Here is a 26,742-nt window from a genome sequence, read left to right as displayed (position 1 = left end):
TCATTTTATATTGCCGAATTGCCTTTCTAGTTAAAGAATTACATATAAAATGACTGAATTGCCTTTCTGGTTAATAGAAAAAATTGATAATAAAATGGTAACGGTGAAATATTTTTGGACCCACAGGAGTATGAAACCTTTGGACTAAACTGATAAAATAGCCCAAACCCTAGGAACTAAAATGACACTAAACTCTTCTTTATTTCTCTTTTTTTTTCTTTTTTCTTTTTTTTTTTAGATTGGGTGGGGGTTGTTGTGAAGAGGTTTATTTAAATAATTTAGCAAGCTACCTAAATTGCCCTTGATTTTATTTAGTTGCATCTCTAAATTGTCCCACCTATGTATATATATAGGTGCACATAGGCACATGTATATATTGTAACCCTTTCATCTCTTAAGTTGAACTCGCTTCTCTCCCTCATCTCTATCTCCCAATGGAAGTGAATAACATAATGCAATTTCTTGAGGATAGGACCATTTTAGTCACCGGTGGTACTGGCTTTCTGGCCAAAGGTTCTCTATCTATATATCTATCTCTATGTCACTCCCTCTCATACTCGAGTTATTTTGTAGACATGACTTTTCTTTTTGATATTACAGTTATGGTGGAGAAGATACTAAGAGTTCAACCGAACGTGAGAAAACTCTATCTTCTTATTAGAGCTTGTGACCTAGAAGAAGCTATCAAGCGTTTTCAAATGGAGGTATGTCTAACACTAGCTAATGTATGTGTTTGTGATAGTCGGTCTACTCTCTACTCCAATTCATGTAATGTTCAACATACTCTATATGAGGTTCGCAAAAATACAATTAGCTATTCATTTCAACGCTCACTTTTTCTAAACAAAAGGTGACCGTTGAAATGAATAGAGATGCCAACTAATAGTCTTATTTTTACGTCTTGATTATGCAGGTTGCCGGTAAGGACTTATTTAGGATACTAAGAGAGAAGCATGGTGCAAATATAGATACATTTTTATCCGAAAAGGTAACTCCTGTGGCCGGTGACATCGCTAACGAGAATTTGGGACTGAGGGACTACAATTTGATTAAAGAAATGCAAAGAGAAGTCGATGTGGTTGTGAATGCAGCTGCCACCACCAAGTTCTATGAGAGGTAAATAATTTGAACGTTATGGTTATCCAAAAAAATCACTTATCATTGAACAATATTCTTAACAAATTATAATTTGAGTAAAAGACGTGCCAACATGAAGGACTAATATTTACACATAACATGTTAACGTGTATTAGATATTTGTTTGTTTAAATTGATAAGAGATCATCTATTTATTGTACGAAGTGTAGGAGACAAGTTCGGTCATCAATCAGGTTCAAACAATTGAAAAAACAAATAGAGAAAAGGTATTATAGTCCTTCTCACTTGAACCCCCCCCCCCTGATTTTCAAACGTCTATAATTTCAGACTTTAATATTTAAAAAAAAATTACACCATATTAACGAACTTTTAATTTTCTTTAATTCGAGCAGCCTATTGCTATAGTTTTTCTTAAAAAATTACATGATTTTGAATACCCATTACATGATTTCATTATAGTATGTGAAATCGCAGTAAATGATTATGTAATTACATAACAATAGTTGATTATGTATTTATTATGTGACTACGTGATTTTGAATAATCATTTCGTGATTATGTGATTTCATTATAGTATATTTTATGTGAAACCACACTGAATGATCACGTTATAAGCATAATTGTAGTAACATTAGTTATAACAAATCATATTGAATATGTAAACATGTAATGGATTTATATTGAATGTGTAATTGTGTAATGAGTATTCAAAATCACGTAATCATGGTATTCAAAATCACATAATCAGGTAATGAACTAAATCACTAATGGGTATTCAATATCATGTAATTTTTTAAGAAAACTATTGCAATAGGTTGCTCGAAATAAAGAGAATAAAATGCTCGTTAATACGGTGTAATTTGTTTTTAAATATCCACGTATGAAAAAGTTATAACCGCTTGAAAATCAAGGAGAAAACTTGTTTAAGTGAGAAAGAACTAAATTACCGTTCAGGTCAAAGACTCTAATTCTTACGTATACTTCATATAAAATTATTGTCTTGTACAAGATCCAACATCTCTTTAAATTAGAATTGTACATATAAACACTCTAAGATCAGACAAGCTTGATAAAGTCACGTCCTACCCAAGGACATATTCAAAGCTGAGGTTTTTTTTTTCTTTTTTTTTTTCTTCCTTTTAAAGGGTGTTCGAAACGCATTCCAAACAACCTTACAGTCTAGAGATTAAATACATAATTTCGTATTGATTATTATATTATGTTATATATAATAATTGGTGGGACTAAACTCACGCGTTATGATGGGAACACGATAAAAATTTGATAGGCATCAGCTTAGTACGATACATGTATATGTTATAGCAAGAGTAAAAACCAAAAATAAAAGATGGGTAGGTCGCTTTTTAACAAAACTAAATGAAAAAATACGCACAAAGGAAAATATTACATGAATAAAAACGAACCCTAAAACTAAATATTAATAAAACAACAACAAAGGAAATGAATTTTACTCAGAAAGGCTAAAAAAGAAAATAAATAAATGAGTAAAATGTCATTTTAATCTTTGAGGTTTGGGTCAATTTACCACTTTAGTACAAAAGTTTCATTTATCATCTCTGGGTCTAAAAAAATTTCAACAATGCAATTTAGTCTAATTGCTCAACACCATCCACTGACCTCTGTTAGTCAGGGTTAATTTTGTCATTTCTTCTATTATTTTAGTTAAACCTCTAAACCCATCATACGTGTAAAAAAACCCACCAAACCCCCAACCCTACTCTCTCTCTAGTCTTTCTCTCTCTCTCTAAAAACTTACCGTCCTACCGTCACCCACCTCTTTCCGGCAGACCACCACATATCCACACGTTTACAACTGCAATTTAAACAAAGCAAAACCCTAAAATGGTAGGTTTGCTTCACTCATATATCATTATCATCATACTCAGTAAATCCCACTAATAGCAAAGCCAAGGTAGGGTCTGAGGATGATCTTGCTTCACTCCTATATTTTCATTAGGGTCGTTTAAAAATGGTAGGTTTGCTTCACTCCTGTATTTTTCATTAGGGTTTTGCTTTGTTTAATCATACTCATTTTAATACTATCATTTTACTAGGTTTATTGATAAAATGTTAATCGTCATTTAAAAAAAGTTTATACAATTCATTAGGGTCTAAGGGCCTTTTTCTTGGACGTGTACCGGCACTTAAATTCTCATGACCGGCCCTGGTGATGGTCCTCCTTAATTCCTTTTTTTTTATTTTGTTAAACAGTTAAATAAATAAAAGTAACATTCCATTCATTTCTAGAAAAGAAAAAAAATAATTTAAAAACGAAAACTACAAGATATAAAACTGAAAATGACATTTTAATACAGAAAAAAAAGCTAATTGAAACCCCATTTTTGAACAATTTTCGCCTTCATTCTGGTGTTGACCACATCGGATCAACAGGGGAGTAGGAGGGTGACGTCCACCGGGTGTGTGGCGGGTTGTTTGGATCGTTTGGATCCATGGTTGTTGTTTGTGGGGTATTTAAGATAATGTAGAGAGAATGAGATATCTGTGATGTTAAAAAATGAGTGGAATGTGTTTAAATAAATAGAAAATAGGTAAAAAAAATTAATCGATTGTTGTACAATGGTCCAAAGCACCTAAATTTTTGGAACGTGACTCATGGTCTGTATGGGTATATCCACGCTAACCATGCATGGTTCATGAGGGGTGTGGTGTTCCGTTTTTCCACGGCCCTCGTGACAGGCCATGACTCCCGCCATGTTCTCCATGCTGTTTAGCAGAATGGTTAAATGTTGAATGACCTATAATGCATACTTGATAACATTGTTTATAGAGCAATGCACATTGTTTATAGAGCAATGCACATAATTTGTGATTGCAAAAATTTAACAGGTTGAACCTAGTTTTAGAGATAGTGAAGTACTAGAACATAAGTACTCAAGTAAAACATCTCACGTTAATACTTCGACTTGTTAATTTGGTCAAATTAGTCTTATGTGTTACAATTGTATTTAAACAAGTGGAACTAAAAACTATATACAGATACATCATTTACCTTAGGGGGTTTTATTGGTTATTTGTCACCACTGACCGCAATCTCTGCATTCTATACTTCATTCTATCCTAAAACAAATGATAAAGTCTTCAATTAAAAAAAGATTAATATAAATAATTTAATGGAAATTTGAGAAACAAGACAACTGTGTTTTCTCGAGTACACTTTGCAAGTATGATATCCCAATGCCTTTTGAAGTTTTTTTAATATATATCCCAATGCCTTTGGAAGTTTTTCTTAGTCTAACCACAGCACACCAAACTTAACCATGTTGGCATGTTCTTGTTATAATTTAATGGTTAGAGGGGTTAACTAGTAAGTCTTATTTATATTATTTTGAATAAAAATACAAGAGTCATTATTTAGTTTCCTATTTAAATGGTGTATATTTCTTGTTTTCCAAGATGTTGAGTTAGTATATGAATTATTTAGGGTTTTTTATAATGGTGTGCTTTATTTTATAATAAAAAAAGTCCAGCGAGTTTATTCATTCTATCTCGTGTAGTGTTTCTGTTTTAATTGATATTGGATTTTTGTTTTACTATTTATAATTAAAGTGTTAATTATAATAAGCCAGTTATATTTTAGTATATACAAGTATAAGGATTAAGGGTTAAAAAGTAAAAAAAATAATAGTGATTTTGTGAGTGATAAGAAAGTATTAAATTATATATATGAGTTTTTAGGACTCGTGCGTTGCGACAGTACTGTCAAACCAGACAAAACAAAAAATAGACGTAAAGATGTTGAGCCACACACATGGTACGGGATGATATCTCGCCAAATTTAGATCAAAACATAAAATGTTGTCATAGAGAAAAGAATAACTAAGTCGAAACAATAACAAAACCTATGTAAAAAAATGACATCGAAACGACACGACGATAGAAGAAACATTTTTAGTCCAATTTAAGTAAGCAAGCCGTAAGGTTAAATAAAAACGTCTAAATGTAAACGTAACGGAAAGAAAATATTTATTTAACAAAATAAATAAATGCAACATGTATATCAATAATTGTAAATTTTCTAGGAAAAATGGATATCGGTGATAACAGTTTCATATTATCTAATTTAATACACCTAAATTAGTAAACCTTTAAAAATCCATTGGTATAACTCTTTTAAGTATTATTAAAATAAAAACATCTACTAAAATAATAAGAACTACAATTAGACAAAAAAAAAAAAACATGTAGTTTATACTTTTTAATTAATTTAAGTTTCTAGATATTTTATATCTAAGTTTTGAAATATATCATCATAATATTAAGTTTTTCTATTATATACCTATAAACAAAGTTGATCATAAAATAAAGATATCTGAGGACTTCTTACTTTAAGTTTTATTATGTCACATTAAATATTAACTAGAATGTAATTACTCTTAGGAAATATGAATTCAATGTTATTAATAGATTTATAACAAAGAGAATGGTGATGGCGGGGTTGGTCTGGACCAATTTTTTTTTTTTTATACGGTCAACAAAACATATTTATAAAACTAGCAAGATGCTAGCAAGCAAAATCGGGAATACATTGTCCGAAACTACAACCCGAAGAGAAAAAATACAACCGGCCAAAAACCGTAACAAAAATCCCCCCAACTACCTCATTTTTATTGCGTCAAATCTACCCCAAGAATCCCAAGACATATCTGTCATTCTTGAACGGTTTACAACCCACAAGTAACTCATGAGCTTGATTTCCTCCATAATTTTCCGGACCGACACTTGTTTATGATTGAATATGTGATCGTTCCTAGCTCTCCATATACTCCAAAAAGTCGTCAACACAACCGCATAAAACGCTTTCCTCACACGAGCCCCACTCTTTGCCGTCAGATGGTAGGATAGTAAATCACGAGCATGGAAGGCAAAGAAATTCGGAACACGACACCATGAAAAAACAAGTTGCCACACATCCATAAACTTCGGACATCCTGTAAACAAATGATCAACTGATTCAATATTAGTCTCACAAATACTACACACCTGTGTGATTATCGGAATGTTTCGCCGTGCCAAAGCATCTGCAGTTGGAAGCCGGTCATGAAATACACACCACGCAACCATCCCAACCTTCTTAGGAACCCAATTACACCACTCAAAAGTTGAAACCGGAAGAACATTAGTCGCGTCAAAAATCTACTCCTTCACATTACGCACCGAGAAACCAATTTCCCCACCCGCCGACCAGGTCCAAGAATCAACTCCAGGGATAAATTCACATCAGAAACCAAAGAGATAAGTGCATCATATTGTATCTGCTCCGCTGCTGTGAACGAAGACCGTTTCCAGTCCCAAGCAAACTGCAGCTGCTCTGCTGATAGGAGGAGCCGATCAGACACCAAACAACAACGCTTCTTTTCCAATGCAAATAATAAAGGGAACTTTCTTTGTAAGGTATTGTCCGAGACCTACCAATCAGACCAGAAAAAAACACTATGACCACTTTTAACATCCCCTTTAACAAAAAGATTAGGTCCGGAACTAATATTCTCCAAAATATCCGGGACACTCGCTATTTGTTTCCACGTACCGCCTAGTGTCAATTTCACCGGAATGTAAGTCCAACCCCGACCACTTCCATGAATGGACCATATCACCTTTCGCCATAGGGAGTCTTGGCTCACTTTAAACCGCCACCACCACTTGGATAATAAACTTAGGTTCGCATCTCCAAGAGAACCCAAACCCACACCACCATATTTCGTCGGAGCGACCACCTTATCCCACGCTAACCAACTCATTCTATCAACCGCTTCCACCCCTCCCCAAAAGACTTTCCTACGCAGCTTCTCAAGAGTATTAATAACTTGAATCGGGGCTCTAAACAAGGGGAAGAAATACAATGGAAGAGAACTTAAAATGGATTTAAGCAACGTTATCCGAACACCATACGAAAGGCACTTAGACTTCCAAGCCGACAACCGCTTTTGAAACTTCTCAATAACCGGGTCCCAACTTCTAACTAAGTTCATGTTAGACGCAATCGGCACACCTAGGTGAGTAAAAGGAAACCGACCCCGTGAGCATTTAAGGAGCCTAGCCATATCAACGATGTCACATTCCCCCACTCCAATACCAAACACACTACGCTTTTTGGAGCTGATCTTCAACCAGGATATCAAAAAGAAGCCCCTTAGTAGTCGTCTGAGATTAATAGCGTTAGCTATAGACCACTCCCTACAAAATACCACATCGTCAGCATACATGAAATGTGAGATTAGAGGACCCGTTCCACCCACTCTAATACCGTGAAAAACACCCAACTCACATGCTCGCCTCATAATCCGAGTAAGACCCTCCATAGCAAGAATAAATAAGAAAGGAGAAAGTGGGTCTCCTGGGCGAAGACCACGCTGACAAGAAAACTCACATGAGGGCGACCCATTAACCAAGACCGAGGCACGAGAATTCTGGATAATAGACATAACCCATCCCCGACACTTTGATGAAAAATTCATGTGCGCCATAATGTCTTCCAAAAAATCCAAACGCAATGAATCATAAGTTTTTCAATGTCGACTTTAAAAAATAAACCACTCAACTTCGATTTCCTCAACCAAGCAATCGTTTCATTCAAGATTAAAGGGCCATCAAGTATGTTACGATCACTTAGAAAAGCGGTTTGTTCTTCGAACACTAGGCGTGGCATCATAGATTTCAACCGGAGCACTAAAATCTTGGATAAGACCTTGTTTATAATCCCCACCAAGCTTATAGTGCGGTAATCCGACAATGTTGCCTAATCCCGACCCTTCGGTATTAAAGCAATAAATGCCGAGAAACACCCATCCCGAATAGACCCATTCGCATAAAACTCCTCAAAAAGATTCAAAAAATCATGCTTCAAAATGGCCCAGAATTAGAATTTACGAATAAAAGTGAAATTAAAGCCGTCCGGCCCCGGTGCCTTGCCACCATCACAATCCCAAACTGCTTGCGTAATTTCTTCCATGGAAAAAGGCGCATCCAAAGACTCGACATCAGCTCCTGAAAGTGTATTAATATTTGGACAATAAAAACTCGGCCGAGTCCCACCACACGAACTGAATTTATCAGAAAAGAACCCCACAATATTATCCTTTACTTGAGTCGGATCCGTAACCCATACCCCCTCACATTTAACACCATGAATCTTATTAGTTGCTGAATTTAGTTTTATAACCCCATGGAAATACTTGGAATTCTCATCCCCAACTAAAGCCCATCTAAGCCTCGATTTTTGTTGATCATCTTGTGCTTTTAAATGCTCTTCTTCAAGCAAAATCTTTCCCGCATTTGCTCTAGAACCTAGCTCAGAATCTGTCAAGGCACGTGTCTCCGCTTTTTCTTCCAGCTCTTTCTTCCAACTCTGCCACCATTTTTTACATTCCGAGCACTTTTCCTCTCTACGCTTACGAACCGCATTCACCCACAACCGAATCCTACCTTTTAACCACTTCAGTTTCGCTGCTAAGGCAACATCCCGTGGCCACGAGAAAAGAAAGTTACCCGCAATAGAATTAACAAAATCGACACAACCCAAATTTGATAATTAAAGTGTGGTAATGATTATTTAATTTAAAGGTACTCTATTATCCCATTAATCAAAAAGAAAAACTTACTTTATTTTATAAAAGGAAAGTTAAAAAGACATGCATCTTTTATTCTCAACACATATAAGTCAAATGTCAAACTCAAATACCACTTACCAGCTTTAAATACATTATTTTTTGCGGCATCTGGTGATGATGATAGACTAGACAAATTGGTGGAGATCGTTAATTCGTTCAACTGAGCGTGTTTTACCTTACTGCACTGCCGTGTCTTCGGACGAGTTTTCACGGGTTTCGACCCTAGGTGAGAGTTTTCTTCGGTTCGGAGGCAAATGTATCCCAATGTGGTTAATTTCCCAGTAGCTTATTTGAAGGATTCGTTGGCCGTTTAAAAAAAAAGAAAAAAAAAACCTTACCAGCTTTAGAAAATAAAGGTAATGGGTCCAGCTATGGACCAACTCTATCTCGTGACTTATTATTTAAAGTCACTGCACTCATATTATTTAAAGTCACTGCACTCATAACTCTGAACACTTACCCATCTTCAATTTAACACTTTAAATCTTTATAAACACTTTATAAATGTTAGTGAACATGTGAACTAAAAAACTATATGTGATTTGAAATAAGCATAAATACTTAAGGAAGTTCATCCTAATGGTATCAATCAGCATTTATACATTAATCAAACAAGAAGATATTAATCTGAATTTTCATGTGAATAATTAAGTGATAATTAGCTTTCTATTGGGTTTGTAGGACCGTGTTTCATGACTGAAACCGTGATTAGTGTGAGATTAGTTCAAGACGAGAGAGATTAAAGATAGATAAACACAATTTCTTTGTATTAATCGGTAGTATAACATTACAAATCGGCCCGATTACAAGATAACCAAACTAATACCAAAGGAGTATACATCCGGGGAGAGACCAAGTGGTGATCTCTCCCCCAAACCACAAAACTCACTGAGAACTCTCACAATGAGCTCCCTGACTCTAACTCTCTGGTTGGTATTTATACCCACACCCACTTGTCTAGCAAGCACACACGGTCAAACACATAACCCTCTCGTTTGACCACTTCAAACGAGCGGGTCAATACACATTCGTTTGACCGTTTCACTAACTATTACATATTCAGCATAAAATAAATCTAATCTATTCGACAAGCATCGGACACAAAAATCTGCATCAACAAATTCCCCCTTGTCTGTTGTTGTCGAATGCTGAAAATGCAACTGCAATCGATCTTCAGTCAAGTATTTATCTTCTCTGTGTTTACAAATTCCCCCTTGACCGATGATCCAGGTAAGTAGTATCTTGACGTTCCTTGAATAATATTTCCCCCTTAAAGTAAGCGTATCCGTGTTGGGTGTTGTGCAATTTCCTCAATTGACCGATCTTCCGCTGATCTTCCAATACTCCAACCGGCATTTGATAAGGGTTCCAATCTTTAAGAACTGCATCAAGTCTTGGTGGAGATTTCTGTCATAAGAGCTTTATTTCATTCAAGCATACTACATTGGTAGAGATTTCTGGTGAACTGTCTTCTGTAAACCGTCTTTGTGGAATCGACCAAGTAATGCACTTTAATCTTCAGCATCAACACTTAGGAAAGTCAGCTAGACCAAGTGTATCCCTTGCATGCTCAACCAAACAGCACGCTTAGTTGAACTACATTCAGATCTCATTGTCTCACCTTTGTGAAGTTGACCATGTAATGCACTACGGATCTTCAGCATCAGTACTCAGGAAGTCAGCTTGACCAAGTACATCGATTGCAAACTCAACGAATTGAGTTACCCCTAGATCCCTGTAAAATCCCAAAGAAACATCAAACCCAAAACCGAAACATGCGGGTCTTCAGCTTTGAACTATCAGCTTTCATAAAGATTCCCCCAGGTCTTCAGTGAACATCGCTTTGAAACTACTGTCGACTTTAGATACTTGTATGTTTCCGTGCAAAACCCTTCATGCTGGCTGGAGAATTAATTAAAATCCTCAAATATGTGTTTGTGCAAAACATTCCACACCGAACCGTCTGTATCACCAGAAAATAAAAAACTCTACCACCTGTGATTGCGTTTAGAAATTTACCCAAGAAATTCAACATTTGAAAAATTTTTATCCCCCCATTTCTTTGGTAAATCTCTAAACCTTAACATATTCTCTCCACTTCAAAGAAACTGCCGTCAATATCATAGAACAAATTCTCTCCACCGAGTAGAATTTATCTTCAAATGTTCACCAATTCCCTCCACTGAGCGGAACTGTCGCCATCTTCACTGAATGTTTTCGGTTTTTCGAAAAATCACGAAAACGACTTTCTTCTTTGCATATTCTAGTTGATAAAGAAAGTCACCTAGCACCCCGTAGGATCCGACTTGTATCCCTCCAAAGACTTTGTGAACTCGTTAGGATCGGTATTGACATTCTAGGTTCATTCAATCATTACCAAATGCGAGAATATGACAATAAACAAAATGCTTTCTTCTTTGCATATTCTATTTGATAAAGAAAGTCACCTAGCACCCCGTAGGATCCGACTTGTATCCCTCCAAAGACTTTGTGAACTCGTTAGGACCGGTATTGACATTCTAGGTTCATTCAATCATTACCAAATGCGAGAATATGACAATAAACAAAATGCGTTCGAACATTTACGAATAACCGATAACAATCATAAACATTGACGTGCGGAAGTGAACATACCGTTTTTAGTTTTTAGCCCATAGTAGTCAAGTCACCAAAATTTGACGTTTGCATCGGTAATCGTGACTACCCCAGATTCAAAATAAATCATTGTTTTCATCATGCCTCATCACCCCGCGCGCTCCCGAACCCGTATGAATTCGACGTTGAAATTTGGAAGCGCGGTTCAAATTAACTTCACGAACACCCAACCCCTCTTTTCAAATCACTTAGAATTCTTTGCCCGTATAATAAACTAATCCATGTGTAGCCCATAATTCCAATCCAAACCATGAATTAAAAAAATCAACTAATGGTTTTTTTTAAATCAAATAAGTTCATACCTGGTCAACTAATGAATTTGGGCTCAAACTGTTTAGCCCCAGATGAAATCCAACGAACACTTGTGCCACAAACACTAGTGGGCCATGAAGACTTATGATTGAAAAGAAATTGGTTATCCACGAAGACTTGGGTTCATTAGTCAAAACCCACAACCACTTACTACCTGCTAAAAGAACAGCCCAATCAATGATTAGTGGGCCCAACAAAGAGGAAACCTAGCTCTTCTTCTTCATCGATAAACAACAAGCAGCAGCTCTTTCTCTCTCTGCGAAGAGATAAACTCAAATCAAAACCCTTGACAAATATTCCAGCCGACAGTCAGCAAACATCATCTTCATGTCGGACTGCTTCTCAGCACAATCAATCAGCGATACATAAACCTCAAACCTTAAACCTTAATCCAAAATGATTTATGCAACCGACATAAGTTTTCCATTCTCTCTCTCTTTCTGCGATTCACACCTCCAAAACCCAAAATAAAATATTCAACTTATGCAGCATCCACCGATAATCAGCCACTACTTTCATCGAAACCCAGTTTCAGTCGACGAAAGTCTACTATCCGATGAAACATCATGTCTGACGAAACAAGGGGTCTTTCGTCACACCCCTATATTCGACGAAACTTGTCTTTCTTCGGCAGGTTTTTCGTCATGAACATGTGATGAGGTATTTCGTCAGACATGGTTGGCTGGGATTTTCGTCGCAGACAAGACCTGCTGGTTTTTCGTCATCAGCATGTAACCATCAGAGTTTCGTCAACGGCAAGTGCAGATGCAGGTGTTTCGTCATGCAGAGAGTTAGCAGATCTTTCATCACATTGGTCTTTCATCGTGTGGGGGCGGGGGTGTTTCGTGGGGAGGTGTTTTTCGTTGGACCTGATATGAGGAAACCCTAAAGGTTCTTAATAGCCGCCACATTCCTTCAAGAAAACAACCACTGTTTCTTTTGCAGATTTGACGATAATCCTTAAAAACATGATATTTGATGATGAAAACTTGTTGATTTAGGTGTGAAACATAAAAACTAACACTCGTATATGTTCTATTTCATATAGACCCGAATATTTCGGTCTAGATCTGGGTTTTCTTCATGCTTCCACCATGTTTACATCTTGAATAAAAATCACTAAAATCACAGATCTTGAGCACATGTGACTTAGCAAACTATTAGATTTACTAAATCGGGTACCATGGCTCTGATACCAATTGTAGGACCGTGTTTCGGGACCGAAACCGTGATTAGTGTGAGATTAGTTCAAGACGGGAGAGATTAGAGATGGATAAACACAACTTCTTTGTATTAATCGGTAGTATAACATTACAAATCGGCCCGATTACAAGATAACCGAACTAATACCAAAGCAGTATACATCCGGGGAGAGACCAAGTGGTGATCTCTCCCCCAAACACTAAAGCTCACAGTGAACTCTCTCAAATGAGTTCACCCTCTAACTCTCTTAAGTGCAAATGAACCAAAGGGGTGGTATTTATAGCCACACCCATTTCACTTGCACACACACACGGTCAAACACATAACCCTCTCGTTTGACCACTTCAAACGAGCGGGTCAATACACATTTGTTTGACAGTTTCACTAACTATTACATATTCAGCATAAAATAAATCTAATCTATTCGACAAGCATCGGACACAAAATCTGCATCAACAAGGTTGCTTAATGGACACACAATACTTTTATGGATTCTTTGCATCACATCCATGGGTCTTGTGTATACTAAAATTATGAACCCGATAGTTTTAAAATACATAACTACTAACTAGCATTGGTGTTTTTAGCTTTTTTGCTTCTATAATTGTTACCATATATCACTACAACAGTCGGACCCTATGCGGACCATGTTCCTCAATCTAAGTAACCAAATTCCTCAAATAATATCGTGAGTATTGGGTGCTTGCTAGCTAGGAACCTGAATCACAATGAATGAATAATTGGCACAAAATGAAGAAGAAATAATCTAACGAACGAAAAGAAGAAGATATAAACTTATGTTGGAGGTCATAGATCTTTGGTTGCCGGTTGATGGGGGGGGAGAAGTTCAACTCCCCTAAACCGAGGGTCTCATTTGCTGGATTTACTCTTTAGAAAATAAATCTTAAACTAATAAATCAAAGTGTCTGCAGTGAAAATTCATACAATCGCAATATATTCGAGTGATCAAATACAACCAAAGTCTAAATGTCTCAAAACAAAAACATAATAGGATAATACGGGATGCTACATTCTTATCATGTAGACTCAACAAGTGCCAGTGCCATCTCCGGAAGCTTCTAACCTGATTTGCATATTAAAAGTCAACTAAAATCAAACAATCAGATATCACACAAAGAACACTTGAACAACTTGTTCAACTCTTTTCTGTTAATCAAAGGAGAATTACAATGAATCAAAAACAAATAAACCTACCACCCTTTATATAGGTAAAATACTTGGAGGACAAGAAAACATTTAAACATGGAAATGAAATCATAATCAACTTATAATTTTAATAGAACTCCACCCATTTGAGATCAATCGTATCACCCTTTGATATCCTAACTTTATCACCCCCTATCAACATCAACTTATATGTTTATTCCTTTGCAAAAATCAACTAGATTCGTGTAAGTCCATGATTCAGATCGAATTGATTGAATTTGATAAGATAAAAAAATCGGTTGATAAACATTAATGAATGAACTGACACAGATTTAATTCATACTAAAAGAGTATACAATACACTTTAAGAGATCACCCCTTGTGATCACCTCCCCAAACTTAGACACCGTCTCTAGAAAGATCTGACTATAAGCTTGATAAAAAAATGCAAATGATTAGGCTATTTATAGTGATGGCCAAACATTAAGGCTAATCACTTTAAACATTAAGCCTAATTGTTTACAATGTAAACAATTAGCATAATCATTTGCTTACGAACACACTATTCAACACATACTTCAAATCTAGCTTATTCGAACAGCAACAAACATCCCAAAATGCACTAACACTTCTGTCCTAGCAAGCTTTTAGAAAACATAACCGCTGTTTGGTCTTGGTTACTTATATACTTCAGATTCACTTCAGATTCACCCTCTAACTCTCTTAAGTGCAAATGAACCAAAGGGGTGGTATTTATAGCCACGCCCATTTCACTTGCACACACACACGGTCAAACACATAACCCTCTCGTTTGACCACTTCAAACGAGCGGGTCAATACACATTTGTTTGACAGTTTCACTAACTATTACATATTTAGCATAAAATAAATCTAATCTATTCGACAAGCATCGGACACAAAATCTGCATCAACAAGGTTGCTTAATGGACACACAATACTTTTATGGATTCTTTGCATCACATCCATGGGTCTTGTGTATACTAAAATTATGAACCCGATAGTTTTAAAATACATAACTACTAACTAGCATTGGTGTTTTTAGCTTTTTTGCTTCTATAATTGTTACCATATATCACTACAACAGTTGGACCCTATGCGGACAACATATTATCTCAATAGTTAAAACATATTCAAAGATGGTTTGGTACTTATAACCTGAACCGATTGACCGGAGCTAGTTCCTTGACCTCAGTACATGTTCGTCGACCAATTTCTATGCCGGCAGACCATGTTCCTCAATCTAAGTAACCAAATTCCTCAAATAATATCGTGAGTATTGGGTGCTTGCTAGCTAGGAACCTGAATCACAATGAATGAATAATTGGCACAAAATGAAGAAGAAATAATCTAACGAACGAAAAGAAGAAGATATAAACTTATGTTGGAGGTCATAGATCTTTGGTTGCCGGTTGATGGGGTGGAGAAGTTCAACTCCCCTAACCCGAGGGTCTTATTTGCTGGATTTACTCTTTAGAAAATAAATCTTAAACTAATAAATCAAAGCGTCTGCAGTGAAAATTCATACAATCGCAATATATTCGAGTGATCAAATACAACCAAAGTCTAAATGTCTCAAAACAAAAACATAATAGGATAATACGGGATGCTACATTCTTATCATGTAGGCTCAACAAGTGCCACTGCCATCTCCGGAAGCTTCTAACCTGATTTGCATATTAAAAGTCAACTAAAATCAAACAATCGGATATCACACACAGAACACTTGAACAACTTGTTCAACTCTTTTCTGTTAATCAAAGGAGAATTACAATGAATCAAAAACAAATAAACCTACCACCCTTTAATCAACTTATAATTTTAATAAAACTCCACCCATTTGAGATCAATCGTATCACCCTTTGATATCCTAACTTTATCACCCCCTATCAACATCCACTTATATGTTTATTCCTTTGCAAAAATCAACTAGATTCGTGTAGGTCCATGATTCAGATCGAATTGATTGAATTTGATAAGATAAAAAAATCGGTTGATAAACATTAATGAATGAACTGACACAGATTTAATTCATACTAAAAGAGTATACAATACACTTTAAGAGATCACCCCTTGTGATCACCTCCCCAAACTTAGACACCGTCTCTAGAAAGATCTGACTATAAGCTTGATAAAAAAATGCAAATGATTAGGCTATTTATAGTGATGGCCAAACATTAAGGCTAATCACTTTAAACACTAAGCCTAATTGTTTACAATGTAAACAATTAGCATAATCATTTGCTTACTTACGAACACACTATTCAACACACACTTCAAATCTAGCTTATTCGAACAGCAATAAACGTCCCAAAATGCACTAACACTTCTGTCTTAGCAAGCTTTTAGAAAACATATCCGCTGTTTGGTCTTGGTTACTTATATACTTCAGATTCCCTTCTTTTTGCACACTCTGTCCTACACAAAGTGGTAATGCACCTCAATGTGTTTTGTTCTGGCATCAAAGGTTGGATTGTTTGCTAGTTTGATGGAAGACATGTTATCACAAAACAAAGTTACCTCATCTTCAAACTCTTGGTTCCAATCATTCTTAAGTAAGCATAGCCTGATTAACTCTTGAGTAGCTATCACAACTGCTAGGTACTCTGCTTCAGTAGTCGACAATGACACCATAGTTTTTCGTTTGCTACATCAAATGATAGCACAACCTCCTAACGTGATCACGAAATCGGTTGTGGACCTCCTTGTATCCAAAATCGGCAACATAACCTACATCACTGTACTCGAGAAGTTCTAGCTTTGAATTTTTCTTGAACTTAATACCATAATTCAAGGTTGTTTTCACATACCATAGAATGCAGCCTAATTGCTTAGATGTGTAGTTTTTGCGGAATCTGCATATACAGATTACCGGCTCAATATGCCTATAACAAAGGCTAAATCAGGTCTTGTCAAGGTAAGGTAGATTAGACTACCTACTATTATCCGATACTTGGTGGCATTTTCTAGGTACCTTCCTTTATCCACACACAACTTCTCGGCTGTATCTAAAGAAATGTTCAATGACTTGCAGTCCAACATACCAAACTTGACTAATAAGTTATAATAATACCGTTTCTAATGAAGAACTAGCTCATCGTTGTGATCAACTTCCAATCCGAGAAAGTGACTTAGTTTTCCAAGATACTTCATACTAAATTGCCCACACAACTTCTCTTCTAACTAGTTGATTACTTCTTCACAATCTCGAATTCTAATTAAATCGTCCACATAAACAAGGACAATCACAACCTTATTTCTTATGGTCTTAACAAACAAACTAGCATTGGTTGACACCAATTAAAACCATTATGCTGTAAGAATTCGCTTATCATCCCAAACCATGCCCTAGGTAACTACTTCAGCTCGTATAAGGCTTTCTTTAGTTTACCCACATAATTGGGATGTTCTTTGCTTTCGAATCCCCTATCAATTCCATGTGAATTGCATGATCCAAGTCTCTATACATACTAGCGTTACTAACATCCATTTGCCATTGGTTCTAAGACTTCCACATTGCAATGGCGAGATTGACGCATACTGTGTTTAGCTTAGCCACTGAACTAAAGGTTTCATCATAGTCTATTCCAACTTGCTAAGAGAAACCATGAGCTACTAGTCTTCTGTCCCATCGGGTTTTCTATTTAGTTTAAACACCCATTTGTTCCTTATAACCTTCACACCGGTTGGTTTTGGGACAAGTTCCAATGTTACGTTTCTATGTAGGGATTTGGTTTCAGACTTCATGGCTCAAATCCATTCAACCTTCTCAAAAGCTTATTCCTAGGTTCCAATTTATACTTCATGACTTGCTGTTTGCCTTGGGTAATGATTTGAGTTGAGTTGAGTTGTGACCTGTGCTTGAACTTAGACCTAGATCAGTCAACTTCATTAATTAGGTCGGTTTTGTAATCAAAACCCAAGGCTAACGTAGTTGTTTCGAGATCTTCACGTTGCTATATAGAATCTGGTTAAACTTCTTTTTCACTAAACCACCATGACGAATTTTCATCGAACACAACATGCCTTGTAACATAACCCTTCCTGGTGGTCGAATCACAACAATGCCATCCTTTTTTCTCTTCGTTATACCCCATAAAAAGAGATAATTGAGTTTTTCTCTATTTTGGTTTTTAATTTGAATCTAGATTTGCTAAACTTTAAAGTGTCATGATTTTTGTATAGGCTATGACATCATTATATATACTTAAACAATTACATAACTACACACCTATACATAACATCATTCCATATGATTATAGCTACACAATTACACTTCAACCTATACCCTAACACGTAACAAATTTTCATATGATTTAAAAACTACGTAAAAATAGTACAATCCTACATATAAACAACAAACTTTGTTAAAATAATTTGTGTAGCATAAATTTCATCGAATTTGAAAAAGTATATATTTGGTTTGATTTAAGAAGAGAGATATTGGTGGAAAGTTGAATATTGAAGGAGAAACATTAGGGGACACCTTGACTAAGAAAAAATCTTCTTTTATTTATTTGACATTAAATTCATACACCACCGAGAATTTGATTATTATATCGTTAAAGTAACTAACATTAGGGTTTTTTTTATATTTTATTATATCTATTGATTGCTTTTCATCAATGGCTAATATTTGTTCTTTCTATTCTCGCATTAAATTTTCTTCTCAATATCTCGAACGTGTTTGTAGTGGTGAATTCATTGTGAAACCACAAAATAGTGGGGAACCAGGAACCGTGGGTAAGACATTTAAAAATACAAATAAAATAAAATCATTTTCATTTACATGTAACATATGTATATTTTCATAAAAAAACACATGTAACAGCCATTTTAATATAAATTTAATAATATTAAAAAACAGAAAAAACAGTTTAAAAAGGTGATTTTTGTTTACAAAAATATATTTTTTATTTGATGTTTATATGCAAAAGCTCCGAAAAAAACTTATGCACAAATGATTTTTAATAAGTTTTTTACATACGAAACTAGTGGTTCCCAACTTTTTTGGTTTTTTGACAAACCTCTCCCAATGTATGTGTGTGGTTGTGTGTTGATATATATTAATTTTAAGGTAATTTAACGATCTGTTCTTAGTTTACTAAAGAAAAAAAAAACAATAAGTAAATGTAAGAGAGAAAACAAAGGAAGGAATAGAGAAAGAGAAAGATACGAGTTTCTCGAAGGAAAAAAAGTAAAGATTTTATGGGCTTCTAGAGTTGAAACCAAGAGGAAATAAAGGTACAATTTTACCACTATACCCTCGTTGGTTTTATGATATGTTAAGTGGAGGGTTAAAATAGTAAAACTTTATATTTATCTTCCTTTCACTTGCTTCCATTTTGAAAGAAAAGTTATAAGGGAGGATTTTTATTTCACATCTTCCTCCCACTTCTTTTCACTTTCCTTCTCTTAATAAAACTTTGTAATACACATATTTTATACTTTCTTTCGACCTTCTTTCACTTCCCTTATTTCACATTTTTCCTCCCACCTCTTTTCACTTTCCTTCCGTTAATAAAACTTTGTAACACACTTATTTTATACTTTCTTTCGACCTTCTTTCACTTCCCATTAGTAAACTCGGAAACAGTCTGAGACAGAGAAAATAACACATCCGTCCATGTACTTAACAACATTCATAAACTTTAACTATGTTTACAAGTGTTTGCATATAGGATTATGTTATTAGCAGTTGTTTTGAGACTTACAATGTCATCTGAAAGATTAAATTGTCATCCTTGAGCTACCCATGATATTATTAAAGTAATATCCCGATGTCGGTTTAAACCCTTCCGTTTGTTTATTGTAGATATGATCTGGCCCTCAATATCAACACGTTTGGAGCAAAACATGTTTCTAACTTTGTCTTGAAGTGCATTAACATGAAGGTGTTTCTCCATATATCTACAGGTTTGTTATATGATGTGTAAGTTTGGATCATTGAATCATTCTATCGTAGCTTATGTTTTTCCTTATACTTAAATACCAATGATCAAAACACAAAGGATGATCCAGTGTTTAGAATGCACATGGTGCGTGTCATATTAAGGTTTTCAAGTGAGAGAGTGATCCTAAGAATGGAGTAATCAACCTTCCCACTCTCTACATTGTTTTAAAAAAGCGTGTAATGATTTGATTCAATTTGATTCCAAAAGCCGATGTGTGATGCACGAAGCACACACAACACTTTTCAAGGTTTTGTTATTAAAATACCTAATAAAGATTTATGGATAAATTTTAAATGCTAAACTATAAGATATTCTCATCATATCTAGTCAGATTGTTCAAATACTCAAACCTATTGCTCAATCGATAATTAGACTTTTTCAGACCACATCACGTGCATCATGAAGTCGCATCGTGCGACGCGATCCCCCCACCGTATCATGTGATGTGTGCATTTTAAAACCAAGCTCATATATATATATATATATATATATATATATATATATATATATATATACATATATGATCCAGATCATTTGAGAACCATCCGAGTTGAGAGAACCATGAGAACTCCCAACTCCCATGCTATTTTTTTAAAAGAATCTCAAATCTCGTATATATTAGTTGTTTTGTGCTTGTGTAATAACACCCCTATGATTAGTAAAAAATCAGATTTAATTAATAGTAACAAAGGCACAAGTTAGGGCTGACAATTCTGACACGAACACGATAACACGACACAAACCTACACAAAGTTAACAGGTTTCGTGTTTAACCTTAACAGGTTTCATGTCTATAACAGGCCGACACGATAAGACCTGTTAAATTTCATGTCGTGTTCATGTTTACCTAATTCGTGTTCGTGCCTTATCGTGTTCGTGTCTTAACAGGTCATGTCAGACACGGTATAACCTGTTAAGACTTAAGACCACTATGCAATACCTGTAAGACCTGTTAATGTCTAAATATCAAACATGTAGTAACATGTCGTGTTCGTGTCTTAACAGGTTGTATGATACGTTTGTAAATTTTTCGTGTTTTAACAGGTCGTTTCGTGTAACCTGTTTATTATCAGGTTCGTGTTTGAAAATTTTGACACGATAAGATTTCGTGTCGTGTTCGCGTTTACCTATTTGGGGTTCGTGTCTTATCGTGTTCGGGTCTTAACAGGTCTGGTTGACACGATATGCCAGTCCTAGCACAAATGATGGAATTTGAAAATGTATAAGTCCCAAGTTCATAACTAATTTTTAAAATTACTACGATTAAATGTGATATAGAAAATGGTGGGATATACTATTTTTTGGACATTGCTTTCAAGATAAAGTTTTAAAACTAAAACGGGACATTTAAGAGCTCCACCATGCATGTAATTGAACAAAATTTGTGTCATACATTTGGAACAATATGAAATGTAAACTAAGATGGTGCCTTTCAGCTTATGTCTCCAGTGAAAACCATGGGCTTATATTGGAAAAGCAATTTAAATCCGGTGACTCCATCAATGGGAAAACTAAAGTGGACATTAACAAAGAGAAACAACTGATGGAGGAGAATTTGAATCAACTGACGACTATAAAGGCTACGAATAAAGAGATTGCATCTTTCATGAAGGATTTGGGTATCCAGAGGTTCCCTCCTCTCTCTACTTTCTTCTCATTACTTGTCCCTCATACAATCTTTTCATTATTAGATTGCATAGGGATATATCTTTTTGAAATCTTTTTAGCATACTGAAAACTTGTTTGGGATAATGAGTTGTTTGTATTGATTAATGATGTTTAACAACTGGGAAGGGCTAAGCATCATGGATGGCCAAATACATATGTATTTACAAAAGCAATGGGGGAGATGTTACTTGGAGAGTTGAGGAAGGATGTGCCCTTAGTCATACTACGCCCTTCCATGGTCACCAGCACCTATAAAGAACCCTTTCCCGGATGGATCGAAAATCTCAGGTAATATATATACCAAAACCAACTTAACCAATTTACCTCTGGTGGGTCATTTGCTAACTAAATAAGTGGTTTTCGTCTACAGAACCTTTGATACTGTATTTGCTGGTTACATAAAAGGAACGGCGACATGCTTGCGAGGAGATCCAGATTGTATAATGGATATAGTCAGTTTCCCCACTTGATGTGCTTTAACATACATTCTCAGCAACATTTACTTATTTGAATTCGGGGATGTAGGTACCAGTAGACATGGTGGTGAATGCTATGATTGTCGCAATGGCAGCTCATGTGAATCACCCCAATTCAGGGATCATTTATCATGGGACTTCTTCTGCTTCAAACCCCGTTAAATTGCATCAGATTGTAGACTGGTCGGTTGAGTACTTCACTAAACATCCATACATAAACAAGGACGGGTCCATTAAGCCTCGCGATTTCAAATTGTTGACTTCCGACAGAAGCTTTCAGAAATATATTGCAATTCACTACAAAGTTCCCTTAAAGGTTTGTATTGCAATTCACTACAAACTTCCCTTAAAGGTTTGTTAGATACTTTAAAATCATTTCTTAATATATAAATATATATGATTAAGATCAAGGGGAACCCTTTCGAGTTGTGAGAACTTAGAGAACTTAGTCTTCCTTAATATACGATACGTATGAGATGAAATTATGCACATTATAAAACTTAAAACCCTAATCACGCATGTTGAAAAACCATAAATCACGCAGGTTGAAAACCATAACCATGCATGAACATAATCACGTATGTACAAAATCAGAAATCAGAATGGGATAAAAACCTAATCACTTATGTTATAAGCCTAATTACGCATGTTATAATTTCATCTCGTACGTATTGTACGTTAAGTGATATTGTATTTTACACTTTCCTTATATATATTAATATAGATACACCCTAATGGCACACTTTCCCTATATATATATATATATATATATATATATATATATATATATATATATATATATATATATATATACAGGCAGAGGATCCTGAGAAAACTACATCTAAATAAGAAAACTAGAAAACTAACTAAAAAAACCTAAAAAAAGCCAAAAAAACATACCAAATTTTTTTTTACAAATTTTTATAAAAATTTCGCTACTTTTTTATATATAAAAAAAATTTTCAAAAAAAAAAAATTTTGGTTGTACTGCACATGTGCATTATATGTGATTATATATGTACTACACATGTACTACACATGTGCACTATATCCGTAATAGTGCACATGTGCAATACAACAAATTTTTTTTTTTTTGAAAATTTTTTCCATGTATAAAAACCTCCGATTTCTTTTTATAAAAATTTAAAAAAAAATTGGTATGTTTTTTTGGCTTTTTTAGTTAGTTTTTTGGTTTTCTCATTTAAACTAGTTTTCCCATGATCCATCCCCTATATATATATATATATATATATATATATATATATATATATATATATATATATATATCACACTAACGGATTAACACACCCGTGAAAACCAGGCATTGAAAATAGCCAACATGTTAGTTTGTCAAGCTCTTGATGGTTTATACACGGATTTCAGCCGAAAGCTACAGATTGGAACTCTATTTTCAGATCTTTTCAAACATTACTCTTTATCGAAAGCAATGTACGTATGTTATTTTCTCATGTATATAGAAACCAAAAGTTGTTTTTTCTCTTTTTTTTGTTTATAAATTCTAATGATCATAAGGACTACATTATACCTTCTACAGCTATGATGATTCCAACCTCAAGAACCTGCTAAACATTTACAAAGAAAATGCCGATGATGAGGCACAAGTATTCTTCTTTAATACGAGTTCTATTAACTGGAAAGACTACTATATGAATACACATCTCCCAGGCTTAGTTAAGTATGCAATCAAATAACTACAGCAAATCCGGAAAACAATTTCAATAAGCTTCGGAGTAGTATGTCGATTTCTGATTATAGTTTGTATAAGATTCATCTCTGTCAAAGGCAATAATGTTCTCACGAATATATCTATTACTAGTTCACTTGTTTGAATAATTCAATCATGCAGTATTAATAATACTGCAGTATTAATAATACTGAAAGCATGAGAACAAAGCTTGGGGATTGTATCTCTTGAAACCAAAGATTAAACGAATATGATGAGTTGTTTGTTTGTATATTTCAATGAGGAATTGTACACATAGTGCTATCTTTTTTTTGTTATTGCAAGCACTATTTATACTAGAAAATTGGACCATGATAGTAGTGGGTTAAGTTATTCTACAAATGCTCCTAAAAGTAAAAAGTGTAAGAAGGCATTATACACTACTAGAAAAGGGGACAATTTCCTACACAATTTTTTTGGTCACAGATTACAACATTTTTATGACGAATTTCGTCCAAAAGAAAATTTCAGGATTTTGTTGCAAATTTTCAGTGTGACACTCTAGGTTTTTCCGAACGAATATCTTGTATTATCATTGTGTATATATATATTATTAAATGGAAACGTGACTTTTGTATGATATGTGTTGTATATATATATATATATATATATGTGTATGTGACTCGAGACCATGACTCGCAACCACTCGGTTTCGAGTGGGTCACTCGGTCTCGAGTGGGCCGTAACCGGTTTGGGCCGAAACCCCCTTAGCCTATTTGGAACCTTATATAAAATCCCAAACCTTTCCCCACTCCTTCATTAGTTACCAACACACACACACACACACCTTTCTCTCTCACTAGAAACCCCAAACAACATCCCATTCCCTTCCAACTTTCGGTTCAAGCTCGGATCTCACAAGGATCTCGGTCAAGAAATCTCGGTCAAGCTCATCATCATTCGGACACCTTACTTTCTCGGTTTCTTCCTTTTATTCGGTGCCTTCTTCATAACCGGTTAGTGTTCTATTATGTGTGTAGGATTTATGTGTGTTGAATGAACTAGAAACTGCTCGGTTAGAAGTGTTATGCATGATTTTTAGGATGATTTGTGAGTTTGACATTATGTGTAAACCATTATGTTTGAATGCTTGATAACATGTTTAAAAATGACTAACAAATGGTAGTTTAAGAATGATTATGGCCAACCAAACTATGCTTCATTGTTTCTTGCAAAATGGTCTTGTTAAACATAAGATTTTTGGTTCAAAAATGCATGGTTATGTTAAGATGAAAACCCTAAAAATGATGAACTTATGATGAACTTGTGATGAACTTGTTGAAGATGACTTGAAGATTTAAAAAGGGCAATGTTTGATCCATTTTTACTAATGGTCAGATTAGGAAAATTGTTAGTTGAAACCTTATTGGTTGTTTCCTGATTTGGGCCTGATGCTTAGTACAATTTAGCCTGACTAAGTCTGAATCAACACGTGAACAAGACAAGGACAACATTGCGACTCGAGACCACACGGTTGCGACTCGCAACCACGGCATGACAACTCGAGACCGCAACGGTTGCGACTCGCAACCACGGCATGACAACTCGAGACCGCAACGGTTGCGACTCGCAACCACGGCATGACAACTCGAGACCGCAACGGTTGCGACTCGTAACCACAGCGTGACAACTCGAGACCGCAACGGTTGCGACTCGTAACCACAGCGTGACAACTCGAGACCACAACGGTTGCGACTCGAAACCAGCTAGCACAAGCCGAAACCTCCTTGTTGCGACTCGAGACCACCTTGTTGCGACTGGGCTGTCCACTTTGGTTATTGGGCGATAATGTGTTTAATATGGGCTGCCTGTTGACTGGACTATGTGTTACTGTTTGATTGTGTTAATGTTAGGGCCGGCCCAATAACCCCATGACTGTTTGTATGCATGCTACGTGTTAGTTATGTGTAGATTATACGTGAATGCTTGTACACCAAACCTGACTTACTGGTGACCATGCTAGGACGTGGTGACCAGCGTGTTCGACAAAGTAACCTAATCTGCCGAGCAACCCAAGGTGAGTTCACACACTAAAAGCATGCGTCTCGCGGAGGGACACGGACAAACTACCAACTTTGGGAAAAACACTTTTGAACCATTACTTCCGGGGGAAACAGAATGGGTAATTACTATCTCCGGGGGAGATACGTTTGGATATTATTTATAAATCACAACTAGCCATGCTAAACGAAACTCTATCACTTTAAGTCCCTGCTTACAGTACCGATTAATCGCCAGGGGCGAACGGGTTATTAGTTGATAGCGCTATTAGGTTTGACAACCTCACACCGTGACCGGGGGAGATCGGGCGTGAACTAGTAGACCTTGCATCATGGTCAATGACGATAGACATTGACTCGGGGCACAACAACTTTCCGTCAACAGTTTCGGTATCTATAGTTTAGTGAGCTTACAGATGGGGTAGCTCCCCACAACGTGATTATAAATGCTTTATCTAAACAACTTAAGTTTTTGGTAAACTAAAACTGGACAACTAGTGAACTCACTCAGCATTATTGTTGACCCCCCCCCCCCTTACTGCATGCTTTGCAGGTAACCAGTGACTGAGGAGCTGCTGCTTGGGGATGTGTAGTGTTCGTCAAAACCCGTGTGTTGGGTTTAATTATCTTGAACTAAGAACTATGTTTAAAACTATTTGGTTTATGCTTCCGCTGTTTTGTTAAACTAATTATCGAACTTAAACTACGATGTTGCTAACTACTTTGGGTAGCAAATATTTCTATTATTAAATAAATGCTCAGTATAATTGGTGGCTGGATCCTGGTCAGTCACGCCTC

At 35.6% G+C, this 26,742-nt stretch overlaps 1 protein-coding gene across 2 annotated transcripts; it reads left to right on the top strand.

The window, feature by feature from the left end:
• The first annotated feature begins 386 nt into the window (after window positions 1-386).
• LOC110884770 (alcohol-forming fatty acyl-CoA reductase) lies at window positions 387-24,207 on the top strand. 2 transcript variants are annotated; one of them, XM_022132495.2, is made up of 10 exons: window positions 387-513; window positions 601-704; window positions 914-1,116; window positions 19,918-20,018; window positions 21,493-21,685; window positions 21,851-22,012; window positions 22,095-22,176; window positions 22,250-22,516; window positions 23,522-23,649; window positions 23,756-24,207. In XM_022132495.2, the coding sequence occupies exons 1-10, from the start codon at window positions 435-437 to the stop codon at window positions 23,910-23,912; spliced, it is 1,476 nt and encodes a 491-aa protein (XP_021988187.1). In that variant the 5' UTR covers window positions 387-434; the 3' UTR covers window positions 23,913-24,207. The 2 variants fall into 2 exon arrangements, with proteins under 2 accessions (XP_021988187.1, XP_035835003.1); XM_035979110.1 differs by having other exon boundaries at window positions 23,584-23,649; window positions 23,756-23,846.
• Window positions 24,208-26,742: the final 2,535 nt, after the last annotated feature.

This window comes from Helianthus annuus, chromosome 10, assembly GCF_002127325.2.
Source record: "Helianthus annuus cultivar XRQ/B chromosome 10, HanXRQr2.0-SUNRISE, whole genome shotgun sequence".
In the NCBI taxonomy this organism is placed as follows: domain Eukaryota; kingdom Viridiplantae; phylum Streptophyta; class Magnoliopsida; order Asterales; family Asteraceae; genus Helianthus; species Helianthus annuus.
The sequence above is the reverse complement of the archived record's forward strand: the minus strand, read 5'-3'. Positions and strand labels throughout refer to the sequence as shown.